Raw genomic sequence first — 18,847 nt, forward strand, 5'->3', positions numbered from 1 at the left:
AAATTTTTCGAAATTGAAGTCTTAAAACGCTATTGTTGTCCATAAAACTAAAGCAAGAGATGAGGTACCCCTGTCGCTTTTCGACATTGAAGCTCTAAAAATAGTTTTAGACGATCTTTAACGATGTAGAGAGATGGGGGAGTCGAGGAAGTGCAGTTATCGTTGAACTTTGACGATATTATATGAAGGGTTCAGAACTCTCACCTGGAAATGTTTTGAAGTTGGAAAAACACTATTTCAGACATTTTTTTGTGATGTCAGGGAGAGGAAAAGTTCGGTGGCCTTCCATTTATAAACTTTCCATGTTTCCAAACATTTAGTAGGGTCGGTTGCCGCCCCCCCCCCCCCCATAAAATCCAGTCTACTAAAGCTTGGATTTCTGGTGGCTGAGCGAGTACAACGTAAAATATTTACCACCAATCTTCTGAAGAAATTTATTTTTTGTTAAGTATAATTATTTATAAATGAAATAAAGGATCAGCCCGCGCGGGAAGGGGGAGGGGGAGATTCTAGACAGTTCTCGTGTTAGCGAGTCTGGTTGCAATCAAAGGACGCGCAATTTTGGTAATTCAGATTTTTCTCGCATTAGAGGCAATGGTGATCAATTTCCACTGGCAATACAAATCAGGGTTCGTACGCTCCGGGAATTCCGGGAAAACCGGGAATTGTCAGGGAAAATGACACTGTCAAAAATGTCAGGGAAAAGTCAGGGAGTTTTCAAATTTTGTCCTCCAAAAATTTTTTTCCCATTTTTTTCCCAAGGAATTAAGTACTATGAGATCTAGTCTTCGTTTTTATTGTGATTTCACGAAAAAAATTGTAAATTTTTATCTAAACCGACGCTGACACTTAAAAACTGCAATCGAAAAATGAACGTTTTTTTTTCACAACGAAAAATGCGCCAAAAGAGCGAAGATTTTCTTACATGGAGTCGGTGAGGGGAACGCATTTCTTTCTACTGTCTAAAGTTTTAGATGGGTTGCCACAACATTCTGTTCGGTTCAGGGTTCGTACGCTCCGGGAAAACTTGGAATTATCAGGGAAAATGACTTAGTCAAAAATGTCAAGGAATTTTCCAAATGTGTCCCCAAAATTTTTTTTTTCCCAATTTTTTCTCAGGGAATTTCGTTTTACAAGATCTAATCTTCATTTTTATCGATGTATTTAAAAAAAATTGTAACAATTTTAAAGCAATGAAAAAAGTGGCGACCCAAAAAATCTTCAGCAGCCGCCATTTTTGGCTCTCAGTAGTTCCCAAGGGTAAAATATCAGGTGAACAGCAATTATGCACAAACTCAACAGGAGAGAAGACAATTTACTGCTTCGGAAGCACAACCTTTAGATGGGAGGGTCGATCGGGGAAAATGGTTTTTTTTTTTGATCGGAAAATCATTTCAGCTACGTGTGAAACGTAGTCGCCATCTTTGGTCATTCACAAGATGGAAGTAGATACGATCCAAAAATGCCTAAGTTTCTAAAAACAAAGCAGAATTGGATGTTTTCTTTAATTGAAAACTGATGAAAACAACAAAAAATGGTCTGCAAATTGTTTTTCTATTATTATTTGAAATAATTTTCTTGAGAAATGAAAAATTTTGTTCTTAAAACTTAATCTTATCCTCACTGCCTCGGACGCAAATGTGATAAAAACTTTTCAATGAATTGTAGTATCATGAAGATTTATTATTTTTTAATTGTCTTCATGCAACAAATTAAAGTTATTTCTTATTTTTGGGCATAGCCGCCATATTTGGTCATTCCCAAGATGGAAGTACCCAAGACTTTTTAAGTGCCTAAGTTCCCGAAAACGGCATTGGATGTTAATTGCAATGCAAACTATTGAAAACAACACAAATTGTGCCCTTTTTTCCGTATAATTTGTAATTATTTTCTGGAAAAATGCAAAATTTAATCTTCATAACTTTTTTTTTGTTTTAATTGATTTAGACTCTTATGTGCTAAATACTGACTATTTTGCTTTTATTGTAGTGTTTTAAGGATTATTAATTATTTATTACTACTTTTATACTACAAATCCCAAAATCTACTTATTATTTTAAATTTTTCACTTTGTCGCCATATTTGATCGTTTGCACAATGGAAGTAGACTTAAACTTCCAGAAACAGAATTGGACGTTTATATCAATGTGTAACATTGAAAATAACATTAAATGTGCAAAAAGTTATGAATTTTTGAAAATTAACTATTACTTTCTAGAAAAGAAAGTTTGAAATTTTAATGTAAGCGTCCTTTGATATGTGAAAAAAAAAAGATTATTGGCATTGGCCTATGATTGGCAGATGTTGATTTTTGTTACTATGAATTACATGGTATACCGATTGATGCAACAAGTTAATCATATTTATACTGAAATTTAGCATTGCATTTTGCTTAATATGTTTCGTGTAACCTACTTATAAGAAAATAAAAAGTATTGTAAACCAAAAGCGGATGCTAAAAGGTTGCTGCAGGACTACAGCAAAACGCTATAATATTACGCGTGACATCAAAGAAACGCTAAAATAAGTTGAAAGTACTCTGTTTTCAACAAATAGTAAACAAATTAAGACAATTTTGAACAAAATGTTTTAAAAAAACTTAAAATTTTGACAGAGAAAACAAACGAAAAAAAAAACAAGTTTTTCTTTTTTTAATCTAAAGGGAGAAGTTTCAGTTCTTCTGCATCGCTACTTTAAACAATTTTAATTATTTTGAAAATATTACTATTTAAACTTAAATTTTGAATGAAGCGAGTAACCTGGAATTTTGTAAAAAACAACCTGGAAAACCTGGAAAAGTCAGGGAACTTTTTTTAAACAAAAGTGTATGAACCCTGTACAAATAATGGCTTTTAGAAATCAATTCTCTTTCAGTTGGAATACTTTACATGCGCGGTCGAGAATCCAGGTTCTCTCGTTTCCATGTTGAGAGCGGATGCTATACGTTTATTTGTGTGGGTGACCTTGATCCAGCTGCCATCGGTAGTCGATTAATATGCAGATGATCGTCATCGATATCTTATTTTTTTGCCAGTTTGAAAAATGGGAATTATGGTGGTGGAGGTAGGGAGGGAGATACAGAGCACAACAATTCGCAAATACCGCCATCGATGCCTTGTGATTTGCGCTCTTCTTTTCTGTTGCCTTCAAAATGAGCGCTCTTTTAAGCTCCCGGAAAACACGGCAATTACGAATCCACGTCAATTACACGAAAGATATCTTCCTTGCAGCGCGAGGTCGAGTGGGGAAAAAGGTGCCTTCTATAAATAAAAGCCAGTGGCACTTTTCCGCGCTCGCGGTCTTGCGTGCAAACCAACCGATGGAGTCGCACAAATCAGCTGTTGGCAGCCGCTTCGAGCCTTAGATGTGCATTTTCGCCGATTTTTGCCTTTTGCGAATATTCGGAAGCCTGGCCTTGAAGTTGTTCCACCTGATGGGCGAAATCAGGTTAGCCCTTTCGCTTTTCTCGTTTCTCTCGTCTGCCGGAAAGGAAATAAAAAACGACTCGTTCCGAACTTCGCGATGTCGTCATCGCTGCCACTCTCGAACCTATTCCTGGAAATGTTTGTTGTGGAATTGTTTGAAGGCGCCCAATCTTGCTGAGAAACAATCAGTTGCTCAATGATAAGTTTTTTTTTTTAGTAGGCATGAGCAACTCGATTATTTTTAATTGCATGAATTTAATTATTGTAAATTGCATGCTTATGGAGGATTCATTGATTTATCTGTGCCCTAAAAGGAAGAATGTACGACTCAAAAAAGAGGCCGTACGATTAAAACGTGGGCATGTTCTTTGTGTCCAGCATTCTTGCTAAGATAAAAAAAGAATTATAATGGAGGGGGGGGGGGGGGGGGAATCAAATATAGAAAAACTTTAATGCTTGAAGGTAATTGCAAAAATGCATTTTAAAGTCACATTTTTTTTTCTTTCTATTGTATGTTTTCCTTTATTTTTATTAGCAAAGAAATTCACATATGCAGAAACTTCTACTACTGGTAGGCTTGCCTGGTTTCTGAAATGTTCAACCAGGACTCGCCCCCCCCCCCCCCATCATCGCGAGTGTTCAAAAGGATACACTGCCCTGACTGGTTTTTAGGGTGTTTTATCGAGCAGTTCATTCTTAATGCTATGAATAAATAGTTACTAATTATGAACCTACAACTGTGGTACTTCGAAATGACAAAAGCAGATAAATTTCCTACATGTTAATATGTATTTACAAGTTATTTTAGTAAGAAGAGACACTTAAAAAGTTGAACAACATTTGCATATACTTTTTATTCTCTGGGACTTTTTAAGAAAGTTTTTTTTTTTAGTTTTAATCTTGTTGTAAAAATCTTACAAGCAAGTTCGATATTAATTTCACAATGCATCAGTGTTCAAATAAGAAATTAATTATCACAAATATTCCTTCACAGTTCCTTATTTTAAGAATTTTTTGGTCATCTATAATCAAATTTATCTTTTACCGGGACACAAAATAAACTGGCCAGGACATTGGGATTTTGTCTGAAAACCAAGACTGTCCCGGTCAAACAGGGACGTCTGGCAAGCCCAACTACTGGGAAAATAGTGTAACTTTTATTTCGTTTTTTGTTCTGTCAAAATAATGTCAGGTTCAATGTTATTGTCATTAATGGGTCATTACAAATGAAATCAACAAATTTTCAGAAACTTTTGTGCAGCACCATTTTTGATTTTGATGAAATTTGGTAGGTGATTAATTCAAATATTCTGTACTCGCAAACTGTTATATTTTTTGAGGGGGCGGGGGGATTTTATTCGTGAGATAACCATTTTTTTGCTCCGCAGATGAGTAAGGTTTGGCATTTTTGATGTTTTTTCTTAAAAAAAATTAGTGAATTTATTTCAGATCTTAGGAAGATCAAACACGGCTTATTGTAAAGCTAAAAGAATTTTTATTTGTGCACAAAAATAAATGATTTAAATTTAGCCTAATTAGAAATTTTTGGTGGTCAAATCATGGTTCAAAAAGTGCTGTTTTGGTCTGACATATTTGGAATTGTAAAATGTGTGATGTAAGAAGCTTCTTCTAAAAGGAGTTAGTACTTTGCTTGATACTATGACTTACTTTGTACTTGGGACTTCTGCAACTTGTTTTCCATTCTTAATCATACTTTAATTATACAGTAGACTCTTGTTTTTTGCGAGGGTTACGTCCCATGGAAATGCTGTGTTAATCAAAACCGTCTTGATTAGGTCTCAATATTACTCTCCTTGTCATTCTCACTGCATTTCCTTGCAGAACCCAGTTGCCCAATGAATGTGTCATTTTCACAATGACATTTTCCTTCACTTATAAATCAAAACAATCATTCTATTTCTCATTGACTTGTCACAGAAGCTCTTCTTCAAACTCAGAACAAATATCTTTAAGTGGGTATCATTTATTGTTCAATTTTTGTTTGCAGCTGGAAACTATTTTGTGCTTTTAAAATATAGACACTTATCTTTCAATGTGTGGCAATCTACTTTTGTTTTTTATGTATGAATTGGTGAATGTAATTTCTCTTCTTTCTTTTCAGCACAAGAAAAAACACTAGAAACCACGAAATTGTGGAAGATTCTTTTTCACATAAAAAATGTGTGGCCCTGTTTCATGAGTATGCTAGTAAGTTGCCTTATTAGTTATTGTTTCATTTTTTTTTAAGGAACAGTATCAATTTATACTTCTGCACTTCAAAAAAAAGTGAATAAATAGCAAGTAGGAAAGACCAACTAGTGAATTAAAAGCTTCATTTTCAAAACTTTATAGCATTGTTAAACATAGTATCATTTAGCATGTGACAATAAGAACATTTTAGATGTAGTTATTTAAATAAAAAAGGGGGCAAGTTTTATAGTTTTGCATCAGAGTTTTTGAGGGAGTTGAAATGGAAAAAACAGTTCCCTGACCCAGTGAATGAAAACCCCAACCAGTGGACAAACACAACATTTTCATGCTACCAACTGTCGAGAAAATTCACGAATCTGGCATTTCCCTCATTTTTTGAGTAGTATGTCTGTTACTGTGATTATTTAGCTTTATTTCACAGTTGTATCATATAAATTTATATCAGAATATTTTAATATTTTTTTCTTTAGTGATTGTTTAAAAGGGCTAGACTGAAATCTGGAAATGTTCATGTTTTTGAGTGTGTGTGTGTGTTTTTTTTCCAAAAATTGTTGTGGGAAAAATTTTTATAAGTTCGACCCCACATAAAAGTCAATCCCCTGACTTCTAACCTTGTTTTTTTTTAAATCTAAATTTCTTGATTTATGTGCAAATGTATATGTTAGTTCTTTTCAAATATTGTAGAATCAAAAAGTATAGAAATTTCTCATATTAACTGTTGTACTTGAGATGTATGCAGCTTTAAAAAAAAATAAATAAATGCATAATACAAGACAGAAATTAAAAAGATAGTATGAAATATTAGTAATAAAGCATATTTTCTATCAGTTATGGATTTTATTCTATCACACTAAATTACACTATTTTTGGCCAGGTGAAGCTTAAATTCAGTAATAAATTGGTATTAACATTAGTACATGAATTAACATTACAAGAATTCAGTCAATAGGTCAATGTTAAATCTTTTTAGTAAGAAAGTTATTTGCTTTTGTTGTTGGTAATCAGAATATAAATGATAATTGTAATCTTTCAAGAAGTTACGTAGTCATTAAGTTTCTAAACATTTTAGTTAATTTTGTTATAAACGATACCATTTAAAATCTAAGAGACCTCTATTTGAAGTTACTACAAGTTATTTACAGTAGTGTCGGAGTAGGGGGCTTCATTATGGTTTGAATCATTTCCTTCATTTAGCTAAACAAATGGTTTTTTTTTCTTCAATTTATGTAATCTGCAGCTGCAAATGATCCTGATCTGTTGGGTCCAGAAGGAATGGAAAAGTTTTGTGAGGATATTGGAGTGGAACCTGAAAATGTAAGAACTATCTACGTTTTACATCAAACTGCAATTAATTTAAAAATTGTTTTTTTTTTGTTTTTCTGGTGTTTTAATTCAAATCATATAAATATTTGCATATGAGCATCCAAGTGCTTTAATATTTATTTGGTATTTTAATTTAGTATATTAGGTTTCTAATATATAAGTATAGAAAATTTATCAACATCTATTAGAGAGCATCAGAGTGTGAAAAAGTGTTTTATGAAAGGTTTTGCTACCAAGTGCTGAATTACATTTTTATGCATCTGATTCCAGAATGCTTGAAATTTGTTTTCATTCCTTGCTCGTTAAATTTAGTTAGTTTGCCATTTTCTTTTAAATATGATTTTTACAAAAAATTTTTTAAAAAGGCTATGTAATTTTTTCTCTTTCTTTTTGTTAGATAGGGGAGAAGAAAACTGTATTTTATTGTGTGAAGCATAAAAATTTCTTTTCATTCTGTGTTTGTGAATTTATATTGCATGCTTTTTTTTTTTTTTTTTTTTGAAAATAGGATGAAAAATTTACAATTTAAGCTCCCCCTCCCCCTCTTTGTTATTTTTTAAGAGGGAAAAGAAAGCTCAATTGTATGATTTTTATTACTGCTACCAAAGAATTGCTTTTACATTTTGTTCAGTAAAAATATCTGCCTAACATTATTGAAAACTTTTATTTTTATTAAGAGAGATATACACTTGTTTTACAGATAGTAATGCTGGTCATAGCTTGGAAAATGGAGGCAAAACAAATGGGCTTTTTTACAAAATCTGAATGGCTTAGGGGTCTTACAGATGTTGAGTGAGTATGATAAGTTTTACTTGAAATTTATGATATGGAAATGTTTTCCAGTCTGTCCCATGTTATAAATATCAGTGCTTCCTGATAATAAATATATAATTGTTATGTTAACTAAGGTCCATTATGCATTAAAGGTCATTGGCAGGTCTTTCTACATTCACAGAATATCTGTTGATTATTTAAAATATCATCAATGAATGATTTAGATATCCGCCAATGTATGTAGTTTCTTTGCTCACTCTTCAAATTATAGCTCAATTTCTGGTTAAGAATTTTTTCTTTTTAATAAAAAAGGGGTTAAAAAACTGGTCAGGAAATGCCTTGGATTGCTTGAATTAGATTAAAAAATAATGAAGATTCTATACAAAAAACACACAAAATTAATATTTTACTCTCCGAAACAGTTGACACCCTTAAAAGCACTTGAAACAGAGAACAGAGTTGTATGCTGATTGCATAAAAACTTGATTTAACCCCTTTTCAATTTCCCAGTGTGGTTCCGAGTTTCTTTTACTGTAAGTAAATATTAAATCTCTATTGTTTCTTCTGCTACTTCAGAAAAAGGTTGAGTTTTTTTCCCCTTGCATAAATAATATAAAAGTTGAATTACATCCTAAGCAAATTAAAAAATGTATGTTCTAGGAGAGTGAAATTCTATTTTTGACTTAAATTCGTGATTAAAAAAGATCAAATTGATTTAAATCAGCCAAGCCTGATCAAAAATAACAGAAATAACTGATTAATTTGATAAAGCACACTTGCGGAAAACAAGTGTCTATCTGTATTGCTTTTTTAATAAAGGCACTGAAACTGAACTTGACATCCCCAAATTTGTTAAAATTGATATAATGAGTTTTGAAACATCACTACTCAATTAGTGTATTATTTGCCTCACTTGGATAAAGCTCATGATGATGCTATTATTTCTTTTTTCCAGATGTGATAGTATTGAAAAAATTCGGGGTAAAATTGATCATCTTCGTAGCCTTTTAAATGATCCTGTAACCTTCAAGAACATATATCGATATGCGTATGATTTTGCAAGGGTAAGCCTTTTGATTTTCATTTGGAGTTGTTTAAAATTTCACCAATTAAAATTGTATTTACTCTCTGACCACGGATTGTATGGAAAGACAAACGGTTTTACAGTCGAAAATGGACGAATCTATTATTTTTTAGCGATGCTAGCTTTTGCAGAAGCAGAGTCTCATTCAAATGAGCTGAATAGAAGCGTCAAACTTTTACTTTTCCCTCTCATTCAGATAGATTCATCTTATCTGGACGCTTGAAAATTCCATACAATCCGTGGTTGGACAGTATATTTATTTTAAAAGAAGTAATGAAAATAATGTTTTTTTTTTTTGTCCGTACTGCCAACTTTTATGCATTTTAGCTGCTGTTATACTTTTACACTTCAGTCCTAATTTTTGTACATACTTTGAATTTTAATTACATCCACTTTTGTAAAACTTACTCATGTTCATTTTGTATTTAACTCTACCACATGGACATCAATAGCAATCTGCATTTACCATTATTTTCAGCCATCTTATATTTTGTCCTCTGTAATCAGTAGAGAACTTGCATGCTGGTATTTTTGGGATACCTATTCAAAAGTTTCATTTCTGTCATATCCTAGTTGATTCAAGACAAGACAATTTGTTTATTAATATTTGCTAATCTTTTCTTTGGATTTATAAAGATTTTATAAGGCATTTACTACCTCTTCTACATTTCATATAGGTTTTATTTTTTTAATTTGTGCTATGCAATTCCTTTTTACACCACACTAAGGTTTTCTGTATAAGTTTTATTCATACGTATATTTTCAAAAGTTAGCATGTATGAATTAGTTATTTCAGCTTATGTATTTAATTTTAAGAAAAACTTATTTTTTAAAAGAAGTTCTAGTTAGAGTATAAGTTCATAGAACAAATATGTGAGCTTGCCCATCAAAACCGTAAAATGTTTCAAATGTTGCCTGTATGTTATCAAATTACTTTTTTGTTGGATGTACTTTATAAATAATTTAGATAATTATTTATTAGATTAAAGAACTTTCATATTCAATTGGCAATAGGCTATGTTTTTTCAGTAATAGAAAAAATAAATAAATTTTAAATAAGGTTTTGAAAAATGGAACATACGACTATAATGTGCAGTTAATAGAAGTCGTCAAACTGTATATGTGTTTAGCAATAAAGCACTTAAATTATTTTAGAGTTTTCCCCTAGTTAACAGGTATGCTGTAGCAGTGTATTTTATTTAAATCTTTAAACATACATGTGTTTCATAAGAAAAAAAAGGGGAGGGAGGGGTCTGATTTTTCATAAATGCGATGAAATTTTTAAAATGGTCTCATATAGCTATTAGGAAAATCTTGGGCATACCTTTTAATTTTAATCCAACACCTGTTGACACAGGACTCTTGCCTTTATTTTCTTGCACATTTATGTATTTATAATTTTCAAATGCTATACAATAAATAAATTACCAAATATGCAATTTTGGACTTAGTAAATCCTTCATTATTTTTCTTACGTTTTTTTTTTTTTTTTTTTTTTTTTTTTTTTTTTTTTTAATGTAGATGAATGTCTCATCACATGGCAAACCTAACTGAAATAATGTTAGAAAATGTTGAGAACTTTTGAATCTGAATGTTATGTAAGAAAGAAAACTAAAAATAACAATTTTTGAATTAAAAAAAAATGAATAAAAAAGAAAGAGGTGAAATAAGCCTTGTTGAAACAAATTATCACTTGGTAACTGATTTTCCACTTGCTAAAAAAATATTGAGTGGTTGTTTCTGAGCAGATTGTATAAGAGTACCCCCCCCCCCCCCTAACAAAAAAAGGTGACTGACCTGGTGTTAATGTTTCCTTACTTGGGAAAAGCAAAGAGTTGTTTGAATCAAGGTGGTCTCGTGTAATGCCAGTTTAAAGTTGACTGTATGGTTGCAGTTCTCAGTGTCATTCAGTGATTGTACTAAGAGCATACTTTCTCAATTTTTCCAGGACAAGGACCAAAGGAGTATGGACATAGAGACTGCAAAAGCAATGCTACAACTCCTTCTGGGAAGGATATGGCCTTTATATAGCTCCTTTCACCAGTTCCTAGAGGTGAGCACTTTCCTTGACTGATGTTGCAATGAGTGTAGAGATTGAACATATTGTTACAAGCCATGTAAATGGATGTTATTTTATATCCGATATTTATTTTGAAAATATCACGATATTTTGATATTTTCAATATTTATTTTTTCAACTAGGGTATTTTCAATATACAAAATATGTTAATCATGGTAATTTTGTTTATTCAGTGTAAAAAATAACCAAAAAGTTATTTACTATATTTTATAATGTAATTAATATAACAAAGTAATATACCTTCCTTTTTTACTTGTGTTTTATATTCATAAAATTATTACTAATGTAATAATTTTCATTCACATTAAAAGTGCCTAGTTAAATTTTAAACATTGCTCAGAAGAAAAGAAAATGTCTTATGACTGTGCACCAATGTGTGTGTGATTAAGTGAAGAACACTGTTTTGTAGTTTTGTTGAAAAGCCATTAGTACTCGCTGTGATTTTTTTAATTGTGTTTTGATCGTAGTTAGAAGTAAATACGTATTTGGCATTGTTTAACTGTTTAATGAAATTGGATGAATGCTTCAACAACTGTACATATTGTGCGACTCTGAGAAGTTGAGCTCCGACTCTGACAGTGTTCACCTCCGTTTAGGAAAATAGGGAGGGGTAGTTGGCGCTAAGTTGAGTTGAGAAACTTTCTTAGTAGTTTTTCAAAACTACTATTCAAACTAAAATCCGAGCCAATAACACGTCTATTTTTCACTAAACTCCCCTAAAACTGGTAAACATAGTCAAGGTCACAGATCAACTAACCAGAGCTGCACTATATAGTCGGACCTCTATGTATCGAAGTAGCAAATTGCCGGAAAAAAATTCAATATATGGAAATTAACTCATTTTATGATAAAAATCTCCTAAAACATTAAAAATAAAGCTAATTTTTGTGTATGAAACCCTATTTCTAATTTATACGAGCATAGGATTAAATTGAAATTAATAATTAAAAAATTAACAAAAGTTACACACTTTTGCGTCTTCATTCTTCGGCAATTCAACTTGATCCGCAACATTAGGGGGAATTTTCGTTTTGACAATGTAATCGAGAGAAAAGTAAAAAATCATTCTACCTAACTTGAATGATTTTTACCAAAGCTAAAAAGACTAGGAATGATAATCAACAGACAAAAGGGATAACTTGAAACTGATTTTACAGTGCTACTGGTTAAAACAAAGATTTGAAATAAACTTGAGGGAATTTAAGAACTCCAGAACGAAACAACGCCTTATCTACACACCCCTCAACCCCAGATTCCTTATGAGTTTCGTAGCAAAATTTAGTGAACATATTTTTCTCCCGTAACCTTCAGTTTTCATGAGACAAAGTTAAAAGTGGAAAAAAAAAATCTACGAATGTCTCAAAAAAATTTCGATATATAGAGATTTTTCGATATCTAGAAACAATTTTTCTATGTAATGAACATAGAAATGTGCTGGGATTTTGATATATAGAAAATTTCGATATGTGGAAGTTCGATATATGAAGCTTCGACTGTACTTATTCCTAAATGTTTGCAAATAAAATTGCTGCTTTTATAAGAAATCATTTGCTAAGATTACCTGAAGTGTAGTCGGACTCTTAACAAGATGTTCTCAGAACAACCTTTCCACTGTTTAAAACCAAAAGGAAATATCAAGGAATTTTTACTGATAATAAAGCTGAAAGTCTCTCTGTCAGGATCTCTGTGGCGCGCATAGCGCCTAGACCTTTCGGCCGATTTTTATGAAATTTGGCACAGAATTAGTTTGTAGGTTGGGGGCGTGTACCTCAAAGCGATTTTTCAAAAATACCATTTTGTTTTTTCTATTCTAATTTTAAGAACATTTTCCCGAGCAAAATTATCGTAAGATAGTCAAGTAAATTACCAAGTCATCATAACGTGGAACTGTAACATGGGCAAGCCAATTGGTGAGAAATAAACCATACATTATTAAACACCTCTAACCTTAACCCTTCAACATTGAAGGTATTGAAAGTTTGAAATTTTAAGCAAAAAACTAGAGGTAATTTTTAGGTGATCTATTAAAGCTTTAGAAAAAAGTTTTTGGGTACTTGCCTATACATATGAGGCAGTGAGAGGCAAAGGGATGTAGGTGGACATTTTCAAGTTTTGAGGAAAACACGTTTAAAGATAATGTCCTAATAGGCTTTCATTGAAATATTTTTCCAAATCATGCTGTACAGCAGCACCTACCAGGGCTACTAGTATCATCTCTTGCCCCAAGACAGAGGAGAGGTTCACCTGCCATTTGCCCTGATTATCTCTAAATTTTTAATTTTGCCACTTGCATCCCTTTGCTTCTCACTGCCTCATATGCAATATTTAAACAGTACACATTCAGATAACTTCACATATTTTTGTTACTTTTTACATGTTTTGAGCAATTATTGCTTTCCATGTATACTATGTGCTGATATTATTAGTAGAACCAGAAACTATGCAATGAAGGATAGAAAATATCTAATTAAAACTATTGTATTGCTGTTACTGTTTATATAGTGTGACAATTTGTTTGCAAGCAACGACATTCAGAAGATAAAAGCTTTAAAAATATCAAATTCTACAAAATGTGAATAATGTCCTGTGATTTTTGTTAAACTTATTTTTGCTGTGTTTATCCAAGCCAATTTACTCCTGCAAGTTCAAAATCAAACGAACTGGTGTGTGCATCACATGACTTCCTTTTACACCAACTTAATGTTATTTCCCCCATCATTGGCAATTTTAATGTGATTTAATAGTTAACTCTCTAAATATCGCCAATAGTGGCCGAAATGAAACCAAATTTTTAAAAAAAATCAACAAACTCGTCGCCAAGTTGGCGACAAAACTTGGCGACCAAAGAACTGCCAAGTGTCCACCAAATTATAGCACCACTTGGGTTTGTATCGAAATTAACAATGATTTCCCAACAAAAATGGGCAAAAGACCCCTTTAGAAACACACGATTGCAACCAAAGGGGAAGGTGCACAACTAGACCCCACTTGGAGTCTACGTACCAAATTTCAACTTTCTAGGACAAACCGTTCTTGAGTTCTGCGACGTACATACTTACCTAGGGACATCACGAGAAAACTCGTTGTAATTAACTCTGGGATTGTCAAAATGGATATTTTGGGTGTCTATACGCTCTTAGGCACTTATCCACATGTGGTCCGGTTGAAAAAAAACTGAACATTCATTCAGGGGTGAGCAAAATGGATATTAAGGCCAATTTTTGAGTGAAATTTTTTTTTCGAATACAATACTCCTATTTTTGTAAAAGGAAGTAAAAATGAATATTTGTGGTTTTTTTCTTTCTAATTGTCTGTTTTTTTCTTATCTTATTCTAGCAATCTAAGTACAAGGTAATAAACAAAGACCAGTGGTGTAATGTTTTAGAATTTAGTAAGACTATTAAGCCAGATCTGAGCAATTATGATGAAGATGGAGCTTGTAAGTACATAGAATTATTGTTATCATTTCTACTAAAATCGTGTTTCTTTGTTTTAACAGTTTGCTAATTTAATTTATTTAGGTTAAGGTTGCTGTGAATTTTTTATGAAACGAAAATTGCATGTTTTCTTCAACATCATGTGATTAACAAAATTTTGTTTGCCCTTTTCTTATACAGTCAATTCCTGATTATCTGCGGAATAGGGTGGCACGGTTACCGCGGTTAAGCGAAAACCGCGGATAATCCGTGTAATAGGTAAAAAACGATACTTAGTGTATGCAATAGAAAACTATTAATGACACTCACACATTCATTTAAATTGTAACTAAAAACATTGCTACATTGCATTTACTAATATTGAATATAAAAAATATATGTAAAATCTAAAAGCGAACAACAACACAATCATGAGTTTCAATTTAAAAAAAAAATGTGAAGGGATCCCGCGGATAATCCAACCGCCAATAATCGGAAGTTTACTGTATATTAATTAAAGGAGAAAATAACTTAAAATGGGTAAAAAAAAAAAAAAGGAAGATGCAGTCAACTCTCAATAACTCAACGTCCCAAGGGACCAACTAAATCGTTCGAGCTATGGGAAGTTTCCACTAGTCTTGAGTTTTCGGAAAAACTTCGAGATAAGGAATATTTGAGTCATAAGCTTCTAGTTATCGAGATCCGATATTTCAGGTGTAAAATGGGGTCAGATTCACAGTTTGTGGACCACCATGATGTGTCTTTGCTGTGTGTTTAACACTTAATAATTACTGGTATATTTTTTAGATCATAGTTAATAAGTGGGGGTTTTTCTGAAAGAAATTGAACCTCAGTCATTATACATCAGCGAGTATGTACAATGTCTTTTTTTGTATGTAAAATATATTAGATATATAACTATCAACACATATGAGTTCCTAGGAATCGAACGTAGATTCCATAACAAGCCACCTTTGTTAGGAAATCAACTGCAGCTTTAAGTTTTTAAAAACTGCATCATATTTGGAAGTTCTTTTCATAGCTAACTTTGCTCCTTCTTGTGTGTATTTTGACATTCTATGTAAAGATATTTGATTTGCATGTGTCATGTTATGTTAAAAACTTCATGGCATTTATAAATTCCTTTTGATTTGTTTCATCGATGATTTGTATTAATCCGTTTGAGTTGTTAAGTCACTGGATTATTAATACTATTGTTATTAAAGCTTCCAAAACGATGGAAGATTTAATAGAAAACAGTTAAATTCATCTGCTAAAATGCAATAATGTTTTCTTGAGCGATACTATTTTCCTGTTCTGAAGCTGTTTAATGTTTAAATTTATATCAAATTCTAGAGCTAAATATTGTCTTGAACAAGAATTGATTTTAATCTCTTGCTCAAATACAGTGGAAACTCAGAACTCCGAACCTGGAGATTCGAAATACCGTATTGTTCGAACAGCTTGTGAAGGCCAAAAATTATATTTAAAAAAAAGGGGTAGGGGGGGGGGGATCAGTAACTATGATTTCAAAACCAAGTTAGTTTTTTAATGAGGACTATTTTAAGCAAACACTTGAATACCCTGCATAACACTGCTCTACCTATTTATGTTGAACTGAGTTCGGTAATCCTTCATTGTCATTAACGAGCTGAATCGGCTCAATAATACATGTTGCATCACCTGCTCAATGTAGTCAAGTCCAATTCCAAATTAACATCACATTGCTACATATAAACATTAGCATTTGTACACTCGCTTCATATTTCTTTATACTGTACTTTGCACCCTCAAAACAAGCTGATAGAGTAGCGTAGTGGTGGGACTCTGGTCTCTTATGCCCAAAGGCACATGTTCGATCGTGGCTCCAGTTGGTGGATTTTCAGGATGCAGAAAATCAAAAGCATCCATGTGGGCATGTAAAAAATTCCTTGTTTACTCATTTAGCTTGGAGTGCTCTTGGCAAAATGAAATTCCTTGTTCAGTTTCGCATAGTATAGAGCCCATGTGCCTCCATCTGGTGGGGAAACTGGGCATCATTTCTCATGATGGTGGCATACGCCAATAATGGTGCTACATGACAGAATGGATGCTATATTAGAAGATTGCACAAGGTCTACAAAAAATAGTGGCTCTAACAGCCCCATTAGAAAGGACATACAATGATAGACCGACTACTATAGCGTAGATTGCATATTAAGCCTCATGCTTTATCAGGGAAAATTGCATCATTATTAACTTAAAACAAAGATTTTCAGATCGCTATTGAGCTAATATCAAGAGGCAAAGTAGGCCACTTGGTAAATCCGAACAGGGCTCGGCCTCAATTAGTTCAGATTTTTGAGGTTCCTCTGTTTGTTAACACTAGGATTACGGCGATCTTTTTATACCTAGAAATACGGCGGGCGTCATTTTGACCCCTGAGAAGAAATCTGCATAGTTTCCTACATAATGTCAAATATTTTTAAAAATTAGTTTAAAATAAACATATTTATGATAAATGCAGTTTTTTTTAAAGAATACAGAGATTTTCAGGGTACATAATTAAATATTTAAAAAAAGTTTAGAATGCTCTTCAAAAAACCAGCGCTGTTTCAGTTGCATTTCAGAAGCTAGCGGCTAATGGTTCCTTTTAAGTACAAAAACATTATAAATGCTTCAGGTTCTTAAAATGATATGTTCTAAGAGACATTTTTGAGTTTCTGCTCTGTTTCAGCATCAGTAAATGTATTTGCAGTTCTTTTTTTCTCAAAAGGGTCAAAATGGCACCTACCCGCAATTTTAGTTGTAATCCTTTAGTTTGGGTTTAAAAGAGTTAATTTTCTTGAAAACATTTTAGTATTACACAGCATGATTATTTAGGAAAAGTCAAGGAAAGATTAAACTTTTTACGAAAATACTGTGAAGTAGTTTGCAAAAAAAGTTTGATTGGGGTCAAAATGACCCCTCCCTTAATTCTAGTGTTAAATTTGTATCTTACTTCTTTTTTTTTTTTTTCTCCCACAGGGCCAGTTCTGTTAGACGAATTTGTAGATTGGTTAAAAACTAAGAATGGCAGGCATGTGTACGACAGCTTGAAAGCGAGTCATTCTACCTATAATTAATTATGTTAGCTCTTTTGTGCCAAACACTGGGCATGTGCTGTGGAAGAAGCGGTAAAGTGTGTGTGGAGAGAGTGGACAGTTCTCCCGACTCAAAGAGCATGTGATACATTTGAAGAAGGACTCGGAAACGTATCATCGCACCTGCCCCACAAGAGGGGGGGGGGAGCTTTCATGGGCCATGTTGTAACCCAAAATGCATTAAATCTACAATTTTTTTTTTTTTTTAAACTTCTGATTCGGTTATTGAGTTTTGAAATCACTTTTTATACATAATGTATTTTTAAAAATATATAAATATAAATGCGAATTTTCTGTTTACTTTGTTTTTAATGGTTAATATTTGTTGATTTTTTTCCTCCCATCCCATTTTTTTTAATGAATAAACAAAATTTAAAATGGAACTGTGTACTTTGTGTTGATCTACTAAACATTCACTAACAATAATAAATTGTCCATAAAGCAGAAACTTTCAACTCTTTTTTACATCTTTTGCTTTTTAAGCAAAGGGCTGAAATATTTTTAACCATCCAAGAAACTGTTTTGATATGAACATAACAAACCTTTCTGTTCTTTGTTTAAAAATTAAAATGAAAGACTAAGTTATAAATGTGAATCAGATATTTTACCTTTGTGATTTTACCTTTGTGACTGAGATTAAAAGATTGGGTAAGATTTTCTTGACTTAAATTGGATATGAAACTTTGTCTCCTTGTAAATTTGTTAGCATTATTTTTTATTACAATTATTATCGGTGATGTTCCCATCATTTTTTTTTTTTTTTTTTTTTTTTTGAGAGAGAGAGTATACTTCCAGTAATCAGTAATGCACAATATGTGTATGCGATCATATACAATATACATGATGTGGAAATCTTTGAAGATAGAGGCTATACGCTATGTGTCTAAAATATGTTTGAGAGTATACGGCGTATATTGAGTATACCCTATGGGAACACCACTGATTATATTTTTTGGAAGAGTTGCATCAAACAAAGAAAAAGGTTATTTTGGGTTAACACATGGCCTGAGCAACAATATCTTCTGTATATGTGTTCACAGATTTGTGCCTCCAGTTTCCAGTAATTTGTTTGCCAAAATTCCACTCAGGAAATACCTATTTGATACAAATGCTTTCTTTAAGGACATCCAAAGAGGCAAATTATTGTGGAAGACTCTAAAATAGTTATGTATCATACATGGCTGCACCTTAAAAGAATTTGAAAAATATTTATTGCAATGCTTTTTAAATTTTTAATCATTTTTATTTTTGGTTCAGTTTAAGGTTGGTTGAATGTGGATTTATGTGTGTTTGAAGCAGGGTTGGGTTTTGGACTGTCCAAAACTGGTTTAGGACAGGACTAGTGATTTTTACCGTCCAAAACTGTCTTGAAGTGTCCAAAACTATGCTTTAGCCAAAGTGAGGTATTCTAA

At 32.4% G+C, this 18,847-nt stretch overlaps 1 protein-coding gene across 3 annotated transcripts in view; it reads left to right on the forward strand.

The window, feature by feature from the left end:
• Positions 1-17,630, forward strand: part of LOC129221962 (DCN1-like protein 5) — a 42,477-nt gene extending 24,847 nt beyond the window's left edge. The window contains exons 1-8 of one of the 3 annotated variants that reach the window (XM_054856359.1): positions 3,318-3,447; positions 5,548-5,633; positions 6,874-6,950; positions 7,660-7,751; positions 8,689-8,797; positions 10,766-10,870; positions 14,234-14,336; positions 17,320-17,630. In XM_054856359.1, coding sequence (XP_054712334.1) covers positions 3,365-3,447; positions 5,548-5,633; positions 6,874-6,950; positions 7,660-7,751; positions 8,689-8,797; positions 10,766-10,870; positions 14,234-14,336; positions 17,320-17,417 — 753 coding nt within the window. In that variant the 5' untranslated portion in view covers positions 3,318-3,364 and the 3' untranslated portion in view covers positions 17,418-17,630. Of the gene's footprint in view, positions 1-3,317; positions 3,448-5,547; positions 5,634-6,873; positions 6,951-7,659; positions 7,752-8,688; positions 8,798-10,765; positions 10,871-14,233; positions 14,337-17,319 lie in introns of those variants that run through there. The other 2 variants (XM_054856360.1, XM_054856361.1) reach the window with 2 other exon arrangements.
• The last annotated feature ends 1,217 nt before the right edge of the window (positions 17,631-18,847 follow it).

This window comes from Uloborus diversus, chromosome 5 (genome assembly GCF_026930045.1).
Source record: "Uloborus diversus isolate 005 chromosome 5, Udiv.v.3.1, whole genome shotgun sequence".
NCBI classification, from domain to species: Eukaryota; Metazoa; Arthropoda; class Arachnida; order Araneae; family Uloboridae; genus Uloborus; species Uloborus diversus.